The 15,948-nt window shown below is 44.7% G+C and overlaps 2 protein-coding genes across 2 annotated transcripts; one reads left to right on the top strand and one right to left on the bottom strand.

Moving 5' to 3' along the window:
- Positions 1 to 6,181: 6,181 nt before the first annotated feature.
- Positions 6,182 to 11,834, top strand: PtA15_17A417 (uncharacterized protein; the record flags this gene model as incomplete). Its single annotated transcript, XM_053164532.1, has 17 exons — positions 6,182 to 6,332; positions 6,411 to 6,683; positions 6,749 to 8,120; positions 8,212 to 8,450; positions 8,543 to 8,666; positions 8,768 to 8,854; positions 8,956 to 9,135; positions 9,206 to 9,413; positions 9,490 to 9,566; positions 9,664 to 9,941; positions 10,019 to 10,143; positions 10,214 to 10,356; positions 10,437 to 10,731; positions 10,824 to 10,944; positions 11,016 to 11,120; positions 11,253 to 11,395; positions 11,469 to 11,834. The coding sequence occupies 17 exons, from the start codon at positions 6,182 to 6,184 to the stop codon at positions 11,832 to 11,834; spliced, it is 4,287 nt and encodes a 1,428-aa protein (XP_053028490.1).
- A 548-nt stretch (positions 11,835 to 12,382) lies between these two features.
- Positions 12,383 to 15,220, bottom strand: PtA15_17A416 (uncharacterized protein; the record flags this gene model as incomplete). The annotated part of the gene is made up of 8 exons (XM_053164531.1): positions 12,383 to 12,759; positions 12,827 to 13,036; positions 13,107 to 13,331; positions 13,414 to 13,618; positions 13,701 to 13,787; positions 14,575 to 14,708; positions 14,780 to 14,936; positions 15,002 to 15,220. The coding sequence occupies 8 exons, from the start codon at positions 15,218 to 15,220 to the stop codon at positions 12,383 to 12,385; spliced, it is 1,614 nt and encodes a 537-aa protein (XP_053028489.1).
- Positions 15,221 to 15,948: the final 728 nt, after the last annotated feature.

Below are 15,948 nucleotides of genomic sequence, written 5' to 3'. Positions count from 1 at the left end.
CCGGCCTCCTCAATTTGGAATAAGATTCTCTCCAAAATGATTGCGTATTCAAAAATAAACCGCCTAATCTCCAGGTTTTCTTCTAATGGCACGTTATTATAATCAGATTCAGGCCCTTTGATTCCACCGTCATCGATAAAAATTCCAACATGCTGTGGAATTTCGTCTTGAAGAATCCAGGCCATCTGGGCTTGATAGACAGCCACGGAATTAGTGGCACCTTGCAGCAATTGAGTAAGTTGTAACCTTCCCAGCGGAGTTTCAAAGGTAGTTAGCGGTCTAGATTCTAAGGCTAACTCCCTCTCGTCATATCCCCCCATTATATCTCCTAGCCCATAACAAGCGCGGCCCATGAATGATTGGACTAATTCTTCCGTGGACGGCGGCATTCCGGCGTCCTTAATGGTTACTTGATTTAATCTTTGTAAGTCATGGACGATCCTCAACTTCCCGTCCTGTTTTTTAACGCAAAATATCGGGCTCGAGTAGCTTGATCATGACTGTTCATACAGGCCTGTCTTAATTTGTTCGCGTACCAACTCGATGAACGTATTCTTAATAGGTCCCGGAATAGGGATTGGCTTCTGTTGCCACGGTTCGTGAGGTACCACTGGTATAACGTAAGGGTGCCCGTATGTATGCTTCAATAACCCTCTTTCTGATTCGTCGAAGGCCAAGTATCCCTCTCTTAATGTAATTATATGACAGAACAAGTTTTTTTCTGCGTCTGACAAAAATCCCGGCGGACCAAAATTAATTTGTTTTAATCTTTCCAATGTCACTTTATTTGTTGGCAAAAATTTAGGTGGATGTGCGGTTAATGGTGTTTGATAGGGATCGCGTGATAATTCAGGTCTGGCCAACAGAGGATTCACAGCTAACGACATTGGAATATTTATAGGTTTTATTTTTTTTGTTACCGATTTATATTTCGCGGCTTGACAACTCTTTTGATTCCCCAGGTCCTCGCCTATTTTGATTGGTCGAAGCCCTGGGTTTTCCCTAAAAAATCCCGAGTGACCAGGTGTGTAGGTAAAGTAGTTTCCCATTTGTGATGCTTTGGTAAGCAAATTGGAACCAAATAAGTTTTCCCTTTAGGATCCAGAATAGCTAGTGATTCGCCTCCCTCTGCATTGTATTTTATAGTAGCAGACTCCCACGTCGATAAGAAGCGGTTTCCCCAAAATGAATTGCACGGAACCACGAGCCACCCAGGAATGTATTGGCCGTCCCCGTTTCCCTATTTCACCTTCTACCGCTTCCGCAATCCCGATAATTTCTGTCTGATGCCCTCCTATGCCTTTTAGATTCATCGGTTTCTCCGTTATTACCAACCCCAACTGCTGCGCTAAACTTTTGGGTATCAGATTAACCATCGATCCTGTATCCAAAAGCGCTTGACTTTCTTTCCCGCCAATCAAAAGCTTGATATACCCCAGTGGGCACGAATAATGTGTCGTGAGCTCTTTTTCCACTCCTTCCACCTCTACCAAAGCTTGATTTGCTGAATTTTCCCCTTCTACGGGTACTCTTCGATTTGAAATTTTCTTTTTAAAGATGTCTAAAATCCCTGGTGAGATCACAAAAATTTCCCCATAGCTTAAGGTCATTTTTCCCTTGGTCAGCATTTGCTTAGCGGCTTCCTCTTCCGCACCCGCACCAGGAAAAAAAAGTAGTCACTTGATGGCAAGTGACATGATGCAGCTTTGTTTTCAGCTCCAATGCTGCTCCTCTCCACCAGCACATCTAGCGCTCACATGAAAGGTTTCAGGATCAAAGCACTCAATGTGACAAAACCAGATGATGCTCAGCTTTGGCCCTGGCCCAGCTGATGCTCAGCTTTTACCCTTGCTCAGCTGATGCTCAGTCTTTGCCCTGGCCCAGCTGATGCTCAGCTTTTGCACTGGCTACTTGATGATCATCTTTGGCCCTGGCACAGCTGATGCTCAGCCTTGGCCCTGGCCCAGCTAATGCTCAGCCTTGGCCCTAGCCTAGCTGATTTTCAGCTCTGGTCCTGTCCAAGCTGATTCCCATCTTTCTCCCTGGACTGGTTCAGCTGATACTCAGCAAGCTGAGCATCAGCTGGCCAGCTTGCCCAGGACTGGGTCAAAGCTGAGCATCAGCTGGGACAGGACTAGGAAAAGGCTGAGCAAGGACTGGTACAAAGCTGAGCATCAGCTGCGCCAGGAATAGTACAAAGCTGAGCATCACCTGGGCAAGGACTGTTCAAAAGGCTTCATTCCAATTCTGAGAGTGAGCTGCGTGAAAAGGCTGAGCATGAGCTGAGCAAAAAAGCTGAGTATGAGCTGGGTACCAAAGCTGAGTATCAGCTGGACAGAACTGAGGATCAGTTGGGCCCATCAAAAACTGAACAGGACCTCCTTGGTAAATTTTGGAAGTTGAGGAGATGGTTGGGAGATTGGGGTAGATAGTGGATAGATATTGGATAGATGGTGGGTAGCTGTCTGGAGCTGGTGTGATGTCACTTGTCATTGACTGACTATTTTATTTTCCTGGTGCCGGATATTCTTTAGCTAGAGTTTTCTCAAGGTGTGTTTTTTTTATCGTTTTCTCCTTTGTTAACTCCTCACTAGCTTCTTCAAAGCGTACTCTAGGCGCTGGCAAAACCTTTCTGGCTGACGGTTGGGCCGGTTTCTGAATGGATACTTTCTTTAGGATATCTTCAGCATTGATATCCATTACAATTTCTTTTTCTCCTTTTACGCGTTTTCCTCCCGATGTCTCTTCTGGTTCCCTCCCAGACCTAGTTTGTTTCCCAATATCGACTTCGTAAGTGGCTCGCTCCTCTGGCTCACAATCTTCTAGTTCTCCAAAAGAAGCTGATATTCCAATAGGAGCTGCTTCTGTCACCTCTTTATCAAAATTATCTACAATATCCTTTATGGCTCGGCGGGTATCCCAATTAATCACCGTGTTGTTGGGCAAAAGATAGTTTTGCCCCTCCTTTCAAACCTTTCCGCGGCTTTCATCGTAAGAGTACACGCCACAAATATTACTACCATGATCTTCTCTAAAGCAATAATAAAATTTGAATCCCGGTCTCTTATAGGGTACGTTAGTTGGACCTTCTCCCAAAGATGTTGCCGCTTCTGGAGTCTTATGTGGGGGATTCCCTTTTCCAGCGGATAATGTCTCCAGTTGTCTCGTGATCTCTTCCAGTTTCTTATCGTACGCCACAACTGAGGGTCCTTGCGTTGGCTTCAAATTCTTTTCCAAAGGTGTTTTCTCTACTTCCTCTGTTGCTTCCCACAGGTTCTGTCGTTCCAAAATGGTAACTGACTGAACTTCTCTCTCGACATATTCAAACAGTATCTTGGTTTTGGGTAGAATGTCCCCTCCATCCCTCGAAGTGGTCATCATACCGTCCTTTAGCATATGCATAGCCGCAGCCGTGCCTATTTTCTTGCTCATAGCCTGCAATATCGATTCTCGAAACTCCTCAATGCTTGCATTGTAGCCCATTCGTACGAGGTATTGTGTAATTAACTCGTATTTTGTTTTAAATACTCTGAAATCTTTTAACGTCTTTATTCCTCCTGCCTTGACCGCCTCCGTAACCAGATTCTGTAGATCCCTTCGCGTATGTTTAACCAACGGCAAGGCTTTCCCAAACCGATCTAGGAGCTCCTGTTTCAAAGCCTCCCAATCCCTCTCCTCGAACCCTCTCATATCCTCGATTTCGGATTTCAACTCCTTGCCCCTCACAAAAAAGATGACCTGTTTGACCAAGTCTTGTGCGCTAGCGCCATCAGTTTTGCCAGCATTTTCGAATTGTGTAATAAATTTTTCTATTGTTATGTTTGTTCCGTCAAAGAATATTTCCTTGTCCATTGGTTTTATTTTTACTACACCAGTTCCAGCCACAGGTCCTCCATACTTGGGCAGCCGTGCTTCTTTCCTTTTAATATAAGCCCGTCCATGTCCCATAGCTGGATAATTCCACGGCTGTCTCTCGTAAGTTTCCGCCGGCGCTTGCTCCTCATTTTTACTAGATGCTCTGGAGGGCGGCGGTACTCGCGCGTCCTCTAAGGGTGGTAATGCGCTGTTGGCCGATCCTGCTGGCTCTCTATATGCCAAAGGGTGCGCATAGAGATTAATAGGTGCTGGAAATTGTTGATGGGCCATGTTGATTCAAGGTTCGAAGAGTATTTTTTAAAGGTAATAGCGAGTTTGTATGACTTTTTAAAGTCTGAAAGATGGTAAAGCCACTGTTGGGACACCACTTTGTGGAACTTCTCACGGTTGGGGGAGAAAGAGCTTGGAGAGGATAGAGTGCTTGAAGGGCTGCTCTCCGGTGACTCTGGGAGAAATAGCACGAAGAAAAATAAGATTTGTGGCTTCTTTAATCTTTCTAGGCGCTGCTACTACGAAATACTTGTGTCAATCACTTGTAAGGCGAAGAGAAGAGGGTTTTATGGTGAAGATGGGGTCAATTTTAAGGGTTTAATTCACAGGGGCACGATTTATAATAATCAATTTCAAATTTACAAGATGTGATGAAAGCTAAATAGTAACGTGGTACTATTTCTCTAATGCTGACATGGGGAAGAAAAAGGCCACAAGATGAGCTTCTTTTATATTCTACAAGCTAGTATGAGAGTAGTTTTTGGTCTAGAAAGATTTACAACTATGTATTGAAATTGTTGTTACTTATAAGCCTTGGCTTTTCTATATGTAAATGATTTTTAGTCTGGAATACTTCTCAAAGATGTTAAACAATTCTTAGAAGTGAGTACTAGATTGAAGTGTAAAGAAAATTACTGTAAATCTCTTTTTATACTATTTTTGTATATATAAGTGGCTATTTCTGAAGGATTACATATATGGAGTGTTTTTTATATTTATAGCCAGAAAATACCTTTTTAAAGCGCTTAAATAAATAAGAAAACTATGTAACATCTTGGTGAAAGTGATATAAGATACATTTTCACTTGTGTATGTTAAAAATGTTCAAATTGTGGCTATTTTACACGCTGCGCGCGTTGATTGCGCTCACCACACCGCAACGGCAGTACCAGAAACTATCAAATGAGCGGGCACGAGGTTGAATCCTGCTTCCTCAAGGTCGGCCTGGGTCATGCCTTTGAAGACAGACCAATGATAAATGGAGTGATTTTGCACGGTAGCAACTTCAAGTGTGTGTTTGTCATCCTGGGCAAGATGTGAAATAAAGAAAAACTGACTCATGGTCAGATCAGCAGCCTCGTGGCGGGGACAGTGTCTCTTGGGAGGTCAAGGCCCTGTTTGGAGCCAATATAAATATAGGTGATATAATCATTTGTAAATTCAATAAAAAATACAAAACTCAACATAAAAAATCCAATTTTTTTTGTAGGAAACCTGCAGTACTGGTCTCATCAACTATGAAGTCAGATTTAACTGATTCAGCCATCTTCAGCACCATAATACCATTATATTGCTTTGTTTTGGTCAAAAGCAATATAATGGTACTACAGTACTGAATATGGCTGAATCAGTTGAATCTGACTTCATAATTGAAGAGACCAGTATTGTAGGTTGCCTAGAAAAAATATTTGGAGGCTTTATGTTGAGTTTTGTAGTTTTCATTGAATTAACCAATGATTATATCACCTATATTTATATCGGCTCCAAACAAAGCCCAAATATCCTCGTGAAAGGGAGGAAATATGTAACTGCAACGACCACTCGTGTGCGTCGGTTGGGGGCGCCACAAGTGGGGCCGTGGAGGAGGTGAATTCCGCGTGGGTTTCACAAAGCCGGTGCCACCCGTCGTCTCCACAAACCCACTCTCGAGGAAGTTCCCCCGGCGTGTAGTGGTCAAAAAACTTGGCGCAATAGCACGATTGGTGAGGGCTGGTGTCGTCTCTGGGAGCGGACACTCATCATTGAGGGTGCTGGCCATCCATATATTCGAACCAAGCCAGCAGTACTATGTAAAGAGCACCCTGTGTATCTCTTTCACTTAGTCGTACGGGGTACCATGTAGCCATGTTTGATTGGACATTCACGGTGGTGTTGATGGTATTGATGAGCTCACTTTATAAGCCCCTGAGCAAGTGTGCTGGGCGATGTGTTGGACGCGCGGGGGTGGAGTGATGGACAGAAGTTTTTGCCGCGCCATCGGCAGAGAACCAGCCTATAACAAACTGAGGAAGGACCCCCGACTGCCAAGGACAGGATGATGCGACGGTCTACTACCCATCCTACCAACCTCTCCTCAGACTCTCAGCTATTCAAGCAGCTCGAATCAGCAACACAGATACTCGATGACAGACTCAACGAGAACCTCAAACTGAACCAACCCATCCAGCTGGAATCGACCCTGCAAGGTCAACCAGAGCGTTTCTTTCAGAAAAAAAAAAACTGCGACTCGAACTACTCAAGCTGATCTATGCCATCTTATTCAGGTCATTCCTCATCGGATTATTCGCTACCTCCTAATCTGATATGGGCTCCCCTCATTAAACGGCGCACCATCCACCTACCCGACGTACTCTTCGATCAATATGATATTCAGCAGCACCGATGTCTCATGGGCATCTTCCCGGAGATTCAAAGGGCCTGGTTCACCGTCGATAACAGACTATTCTTATGGGACTATACAGATGGCAACGATTTCGCCAGTTTCGAACAACTCGAGGAGATCATCTCCGCCATCACGATCGCGAAACCAAAACCAGGCATGTCCTTACGAGCAACATTTAATAAGCTGCTGCCCAAGCTAATCTTCTACCCTCCTTTTCAGGTCTCTTTGTTGCCGATATCCAGCACCTCCTAGTCATCTCAACCCCCTTGACAGTCACCATCGTCGGCTTGGCTTTGAAACCAAACTCCTCGTCTCCAGCCTCCAATGTCGAACTGTCGCTCTACATGACTGGCTTAGAAGTCCCCACCGACGGAATCGTCTTCACCTCCATCTTCAGTCACAACTCAACCGGCCGAATCTTTCTGATCGGATCAACTGATTCTCAAGCAGGTCAGACCGTCGGTAACGAACTATTCGAATTTGAGTATCGTTCCGAAGAAGGATGGTTCAAGAAACGATGTCTGTTGGTTAATCATTCGAGAGGCGGTGCTGGGGCTGGGGCCCTGAACAGCTTATTGCCCAGTTGGCTCAAATCAGTCACTCAAGGGAACATCCTCATGATGAACATCGATCAAGAACGTCATCTGATCTATATCTTACTCAAATCCGGCTCGATCACCATGCTCAGCCTAGGAAGAAACGCACTCGATCCCCCAACAGAAGTGGCTAGCGTCTCAAACATTGTCAGGGAGGCTCTTGCCATGTGTCCAGCAGCCGGTCCATTATTGGACCCCCGAACGTTTGAAATCAGCGGAATGCATATCATCAACAAGCAAGAGGGTGGTCAAGTCGGCTTGGTGGCCGTCACCAGTCAAGGCATTCGCATGTATTTCTCGCTCGCCAAGAGACCTTACGGATACGGCTATTCGGCAAATTCCTCTACTTTGTCTCTCACAAACGATCAAGATCCCATTCCCCGTTCTCTCTGGTTATGTCACATCCGACTACCACCTCGAAACTCAATACCCAACAACAACCAGTTAAAGGAACATAACATCAACCTATCCTCCGGCTTCCAACTCATGGGCGATCCGCAAAACGGTGGAAAACCAGATGGGGAAGACGCCGAACTCGAAATACCACCAATCCCAAATCCATTGAATCTCTCATACACACATTACACCTCCCCGGGTGGATTCTGGGTATCGTCACATAGCGTCGATTCCGAGCACAACGTCCTCCTTGCTGTAGCACCCGATGTCGCCCACCTCTTAAGCGCGACTTCGTCAACAGCCATTCAAACATCCAGCTCTTCTCTTTCGGCCCTACAACAGCCTTTTCAATCTCCGATCTCCGAAATTGCATGTCCGATCAAGATCGAAGGACATGCATGGGCGATCACTCATACAACTCAACAATCGGACCTCGACAATTATCATCCTATCCAGCTCGTAGGTCCTCGACAGGAGTGGCTGGTCTTGTCTAACATGGGCATCACTGTCTTGTCTAGTCAAAGGCCTGTCGACATTTTAGCCGAGCTGCTTAACAACATGCCCGGAAAAGAACAAGAATTGTCACTATTTTGGGATCGGTATGTCTTCTGTTTTCTTTTTCTTTTACCATCCTGCTGTCGCCAAAAGTCTTCATTTGTGAATCTGACAGAAAATTGTGTGAACCGGCAGTTTTGGACGGGATCAAACCTGTGCAATGAGCTTAAGTATTGCGGTCGGCGAATCGGTCACTTACAATAACTCAGCCGAGTCCAATCCCAAGTACCACAGTCTTCTCCAGCCGTCCTCCGGTGCCCCTGGCGGATATCATCATCGATGGGGACCGGAGACGATCCAACAGGCTAAAAAACTGCTGGTTGAATCTTCTGGACGACCAGAAATTTCTCTTTCTGGGGGCAACTCTCAAAGTTGTCAGTTTCGATAGCTTATCCTGGGGTTGCTTTCTACATCAGACGCTGACGTGCTTTATGAAAACCTAAATCTGCTTTTTTATTGCCTCAAGATTCCAACTCGTTCGGCCTGGGAGATGGTAAGAAAATCTGTTTCAGCGGGAAACATGAAGGAATCGCCCTCTATATGGCTTGGCTTGTGCGACCGATTTGGAAGAAGAAGGTCTTGGTTCTCAGGTCAGTAAACCTTTTTTATTATTTTTCAGATTGAAAGGAAATGTAATTCACTTTTTTTTTTTTGACTCGATTTGCTTCTGGTTTGGTATGATCGGAAAAAGTGGAATCATTCCTACGTCTAGCATATCTGAAGGGCTTTTGACAAAAGTGCAAAAAGATCTGGAAGCGCTTCGGCATTTTATTGACAAGTGAGTAGAATTTCTTGTCTCTACGCAGCCAACAACTGCCCCCCAAGAAACCACATTTTCTGATTCAAGATTGCATCAATTTTTGATTTATGATAATCCAGTGAGGTGGTTCTACTATCGTCGATCCCTGATGTACGGACTGCTGGTCGAACTGACCCTGCCGTCTATAACTTGGAGCAAGCTTCGATTGTTGGCCTTCGTGTCTTGTTGACCCAGGCAGTAGAAGCATTGTCGTTTGTTCATCTACTGATTGATTATAAATTGAGCGACTTGTTGTCTGCGTGAGTTTGTCAGCTTTCTCGCTTTCTTTTAAAACATACACATATATAGCTAATGTTTTCATTTTACCAGCTCACCTCGCGAAGTATCCGAAATTCTGTTGAATCTAACGTATCGAGAATTCATCACCGGCCAACAAGGGCGCGATTGTGCTCGAGAACTAGTCAAAACTCTGATTAATCAACAGATCAATCAATCCTTCAGTGTTGATGCGATCAGTGAAACTCTCCAACAGCGGTGCGGTACCTTCTGTACCTCTGACGATGTACTACTGTATAAAGTTCGCACTTCCCTAATTGCCATAGCCGCTTGAACTTGCCGGAATAACATCGATTTTTCTTCTTTCTCCCTACAAGGCAATCGAAGCACTGAACACGGCAAAAGAGAGTTCTAATAGTCAAGAAAAACGAAAATGGGCCCGGGAGGCTCTCCGGTGAGTAGTTGCTTCAATAAAGTTGTATATAGTGACAACTTGCACGAACTGATGCTGAATTTGATATCTTCATGGTTCATTTGTTCCATAAATCAAGGCTATTTCAAAAGGGATCCAAGCACATGTCACTAGAAGTTCTTCAAGATGCTTGTAACCAGTTCACTGATGCTGGTTTCTTGGACGGCGTCGTCGAGCTATCATTATCTTGTGTAAGAGTCTGGGATCCGACTCGGCAAGCACTGTCGTATTGGAAGGAAGGTCAACCGAAGAGTGACAGTCGTTCAAAAGTCTACGAATTGATCGATCAATGTTATTCGTCTATCAAGAACGCCTTGGTTACTTTCGATCCTGGATCAAGTTCAAGTGGTCTGACTTGTAAGCTCTCATCTCCCACTCCTTAGTCATAGACCTTGTTCTTCTAACGCCTCTTCTTTGTCACGCTGAATACACAGCGGCCGAATTGTCGGCTGTGCTCGACCATGCGGTCCAGCTAGCTCTCACAAGTGACGATGAACTATTTCACTACCGTTATTACGATTGGTTACTGGAGCAGGATAAGACCATGCCACTTCTTGAAGTACGTGGGACGTGGATGATTCTTCTTGGTCAAAGCTAACATTCTCTCCAACTGTACCACTTTTACTTAGGCCCGAACACCGTTTTTGGAAGCTTTTCTGCAAGCACCTCCCATTACACTGTCGAAAGCCGATCTGTTGTGGCAATACTATACTCGTAACTCTGCATTCTTTGAGGCGGCTCGAATCTTGGCCAACCTAGCAAGCGATGATGGGTAGGCTTGATTTTGTATTTGATTCGGATGCGGCAGCATTACTCACATCCTCCCGCGTCTGTATACCCTCCATTCCATAGATTGAACCTCCAACTCCCACGAAGAATCGAATATCTGTCATTAGCCGTCAGCAATGCGAAGTCTACACCGAATCTGACCACCAAAAGTGAGAATGGTGAAGTCTTTAGCTTTCTAACGGATATCGAAGAGAAATTGGAGGTCGCTCAAGTTCAAGTCGAGGTGCTTCAGAACGTGCTAGACTTGAGTGATGATCAGTTCCACCTCAACCATCATCATAATGAAGAGCAAGATGCAAGTCAAACCAAAGAAGTCATTCTGCAGGTCTTACAAGCTAGACTGTTAACGATTAGCGAGGTTAGTACCTCTCGCTCTGTAAACATTCTTTTATTTCCCTTGTTGGGTCTCTTCAGATCATCGAGATTGACTTTTGTGTTCTAATTCTGCAGATATATAGAGATATTGTTGAGCCACTAGGATTACTGGAATGCACTTTATTGATTTTCCACGTCTCTGATCACCGAGATCTAAATCTGATCCAAACTGTTTGGTTGGCTATCATCGAGCAAGGTCAGTTCTGTAGTTCCTCATCCAGATGCATGCGGGGCTCTTGATCGTTTATCTCGTATTTCGCGCTGCAGCTCATGAAGGTAGACCCGGCGGTTTGTCTGGAGTTGAGGGCGTTGCTAACAAAGTGTCCCAATTGGGAAGGAAATTCTATCCTTCTGACATCGCTTTTAATACTTGTAAGCAGTCCGACCTGATCTTCTTCCGCAGCGATAAAAACAAAGCTGATTGGATCACCATTTTCTTGTCCCTTCTTTATCTCGGTCTGTCCTTTCTTTATCTTGGTCATGTTTTCTAAAAAAAACGTTAAGCTATGATTGTTGGGATCTTGGAGAAATACGCGTTTGACAACCCTTTGCCTGGAAACAAAAAATGGGTCGGTTCCGTTCTGAGGGAGGCTGGATTACCGTGGCAGACAATCTGGGAATCAGTTGATGAGCTATTCACCAGCAAGGTCAGATTGACATTGCCTCCTGACCATGAAAGTAAATGACGATAATTGAACTGATCAAAGATTGGAAATACAGTTGCCTCCATGGCACATCGATAGTACACTTTCATTTTTAACGTTCGAGATTGCCGAAATCATCCAACAATGGATACGTGAGGTCGACGAGCTGAACGATTTCTTACTGACCAACTCGCACTCAACCGGCAACCCGAACTCGACCGGACCGCCGACGAACGGCTTCCCTGCAGCCCGATTAGAAGACGTAATCGATCGCTACATCGACACGCTCTCTCACATGCTCATCAATTCCCATCCCTCCTCCCACAGAAATGGCCTTCCTAATGTGGCGGCTAACCCTCAGACTCATTCAGATGATAACGAATTCTCTGATGCCATCCGAAGTTTTAAAAAGTCAAAACTTAAAATTCGTGACTTGTTTTGATCTCGTTCATCTGTTTCTTTTTGGACTTCTTAAACAAATTACGGTTTTGATTTTTTCCAAATTTCCATTCCTTTTTTTTGGCCTCCAGAGAATGAATCATTTTCTTGATCATTCTTCGTTATCTACAACCAATAGACTAATCAATTACATCTGGACGACTGCCTGTCTTGGGTCAAATATTTTTTCTAAAATGAATACCACCTCAGATATATAAACATAACAACCTATTTATTTACTGAACCAAAAGCATAATACCTGTGACTTATAATCTGTTGCTTTTCTGGGGATGATAATAAGGTTTGTCCAACAAAAGCTCCTCGAACCAAAGTCACACATCGCACAATCGAGAGTTGATAGAGTTAATCATTGGAAGGATAGCATTTTATTGTTATAATCAACAGGAGCGCTAAACTCAGGTAAATGCCATGGTTAAGCAACATCGAATGAGAGCATAAGAATTTGAAATATTTCCTCCGGCCTTGATTTCAGGTAAGTCTGCAATTCCCGTGTCAACGGGCTTTGTTGAACATACTTCCCTGATCAGATAATCAACTTTCAATTAATGCAACATAGCAGCAGGGATAAATTACTTTGAGGGAGGCAACCAGCTCACTTTGAGCGTCACTAAATCGCTTAAATAATATTTGCATTGCCTCAGCGACCAAAATCCCAGGATGTGTTTCGGGAGCTGATGGACCGTAATGGAAGCTCCGGTTAGATCCAGAATTCGTCAGATGTGACTTGGTTTGCGACCGAGCGCCTGAGTGAATCCAAAGCTCGTCGGCTAATTCCTCTCTGAGGGCACCGTATATTGCCAGCGGATAGTTCACTTGATAATCGAACCGGGCGCAATATCCTTTCACGAAATCTGCAGTCACGAGGCTGGCCACAACTCCTTCTCCGCGTTGCCAACGCTTTCTTTCGACTAGAATGGAAGTAAAGCATTGGAAGTGGGTCCTGTTTTCCGCACGGCTCTTCACTGATTGACTCACCACTTGTTCCATGACCATCCGCCATAACTTCGATCAAAGCGTTAGAAACTGTTTGTAACTGTTGCTGATTTAAAGGCCAACTCTCTTTTGCTGATTTTGAAATACACAAAATCAATTTCGTTGTAGCCAGTGCTACCGTATGATCACACCCGAGCGGGGTCAAAAGGGTATTAACCAAGTTGAATATTGCGCCCTTCACTAGATACTCTTCTAAGAGGCGGTCCGAAGATGAATCAGCTTCTATGTAAACCCCAGTGCTAGTTCAATTTCTCTAACTCACTCAGTGATTGAATTTCGACACATTTAGTAAGAAATTTTAACTTGCTTAAAGCCCTTTGTTGGTGTAACAATTTTTCTTCATGGCAGCAGGTGGGGTCGGCAGAAACCTCGATTTCTAGGAGTAGGCTTTCAAGCATCAAGTTGAACCTGATTTGCAAGCTCTGAATCAGGCGATCAGAAGCTGACTGTGGTAAGCTGAGTGTCATGTCTATGACTTCCAACCGAGCTGGGGATCATTGTCAGTTAGTAGGCTGTTTTTCCGATCGAGCCTGCAGCATTTCATGAAGACAAAATTTGAAGCAGCATACTTGATCCCTCAAAGCTCCCATCGATCTCGACTTGTATGACCTTTTCAACTTGAGTGCAAATTTCATCATTTTCCTCCTTGCTCAGCAATTCCGTCGGTAAGCCGGATACCGCCGAGTAGGTTTGAAGCACTGCCAATGTGGTGTACTTCGGAAAATGTTCTTCAATACCGGATTCCTTAATGTACTTTTCATCCTTCTTCATTCCCTGAAATCCATCGATGGATCCATCCGGTCAGTTTCTTTTACTGCTAGTAGACTAGCCATTCGCGAAAACGCGAAAGCCTGACCAATAAATGTTTGAGGCCTATTGCACGATTCTCGAGTAAAGTGTTCACGACGCGCAAGTATTTTGCGGTCTCTTCTAAACATTCAAACTGAGACCGCATTATATCAGATAAAAAGACTCCATATTGGTTGGAATTCAAACCGAGCCACGAGTATTCTTGGCGAATCCACAACAGGGTCTGGATGGGGGAAAGTGCAGAAACGAGATCTGTTTAAACAAATCAACATACAGTAGGGAGAAGAAACATAGATGCTTACGACCACTCCTACCCAATTCGAGTCTTGTGCAGGGCAAAGGGAACAGTTCCACCAAATCCAGGGCATCAAAAGGGCTCCATGAGACAAGACCATCTTTTGTCCGGCGTTCAAGCCTTCTCCAGAAAGCATAGTTTTCTCAGGAAATAGCTGGATGAGTAGTTTCCACAGAGCAGCATTCGTTGCTGGTTTGAACGGATGGAGTTCATCCTTAAAATCCACGCAAGAGGACTGTTGACCCACTGATATGTCAGTTTAGTCTCGTCTCTTTCCGGGCAACAACCTCTCATAACACCGTCTCACCATGTAAACACAGAGAAGGTGGGCAATTGCTAGATCTGGGAGCCTCTCCAATTGAGCGCAGAGACAAAAACTTGAGATGCTATCAGCTAAATTCTTCTCTGAAGACTGTCGGATGGGATTCAGGCATCTAGAGCAGTACAGGATTGCCAAGGCTGCCAATTTTATATTTATGGTTAAATCTGGTTCTATCTCGAAAATCGGACTTGTAAGAAAGTTAGAAAAGCTATCGATACGCTGGGGTAGTCGCACTGCAAGCTCGATTGATTGATACTCCGCGCCGTCTTTTCCTTTGCCCCTCCCTCGACTGGTGTCACTGACATAATCGACGATGGCGGCAATGACGACGTCGGATAATGTTACCATTTGAGAAGATGCAACATGCTCGCGCTTGATCGCCAAATGGGAAATATTTTGTCTCAGGAGGAAAAGCGCATTCAAGAACCTTTCGCTTACTTGCTTGGGCGGCGGGAACATCGGTACGATCAGAATAGGTCGAGCTCAAGGGAGTGTAAAACTGACTTACGAATCATGTCCAAACATTCGATTAGATCTTCCCTCATCCAACCAGGCAGCCTGTCGTAGTCTTCCTCAGTCGCAACTGTCAGCTTGGCTAATTTGAGAAAATTCGAAATCGTTTGGGCTGCTCGGGCCAATCCGAGGTTAAGGGTGTCATCATTTTCCTGTAAGAACATGCATGTTTATTACTCAATCTTCGCCAGACTTGCTCTACCGCATTTCAACTCACGAGATCACTCTCTAGAATCGCCTGGCTCAATGTTTCGACAGCCGATTTGACGGTATGAGCTTGGGTCGAGACTGAATGGTCGTCTTCCTTCGGCAAAAGATGATCATCTAGTTTGGATGGTTCAACCCCATTCAATCGGAAATCAATCCCAGGGCTGACATTTCCTTGAATCCCAACGGGCTGGGTTTCGTGATCAGGTTCGGTTTCCGTATCGGACATCTTTACTCGGAGGGAGACCGATTCTGAATTTGCAAGGTTTTCTAGAGTTTATTGAGCTCTGAGTTTGGGCAAGTGACGGAAAGAAAGAAATTTATGTAGCCGCTCGGGCACGTCGAAACTCCTCCACGACGGTCAACAGGAAAATGGTAAGAGGAAGACGGTCAGCAGCTCAACGTGCTCACAAACAGACATCATGGGGCCGACTTTCTTACTGTACTCTTTCACTAAGTGACGTCATCAATTTTATCACCCTGACACTGTGATCAAATTACATACGGCAAACTAAGGCCGGTGACCGCGATTGGCAAGATAAGAACTCACAAAATCATATTAAGTACAGAACAACAAGAGTCAGGAAATTGAGAAAAGCGAGGTTCTGCGAGAAAAGTATGGACATGAGTTCAAGGTAAATATTTGATAAATGTAAATAGTTGAGAGGCTCGACACTATTGAACTCTTAATTAAGCAAAAATACTCCCGCAAATCTTTCTGTCCATTCCTCCTGGACCAGAATTTAAACCTGCGATCAGGCTGTCCAGTCTAGACTCTTGAGTCTGCGTCCAAGGATTCTGGAAACGTCGGCCATAACGCCAAGATGAGCATGACAACCCTCGAGAATACTGCCATGTCAGACGCGCCATTAAAGACGACCAAGATCTCGAGAGAGAAGACACCGTCAAACACCGGGAAAATAGCTTGCGAAAGGATAAGCCTCTCTGCCGGAGGAG

The sequence above is a fragment of the Puccinia triticina genome, chromosome 17A, assembly GCF_026914185.1.
Source record: "Puccinia triticina chromosome 17A, complete sequence".
Classification (NCBI taxonomy): Eukaryota; Fungi; Basidiomycota; class Pucciniomycetes; order Pucciniales; family Pucciniaceae; genus Puccinia; species Puccinia triticina.
The sequence above is the reverse complement of the archived record's forward strand: the minus strand, read 5'-3'. Positions and strand labels throughout refer to the sequence as shown.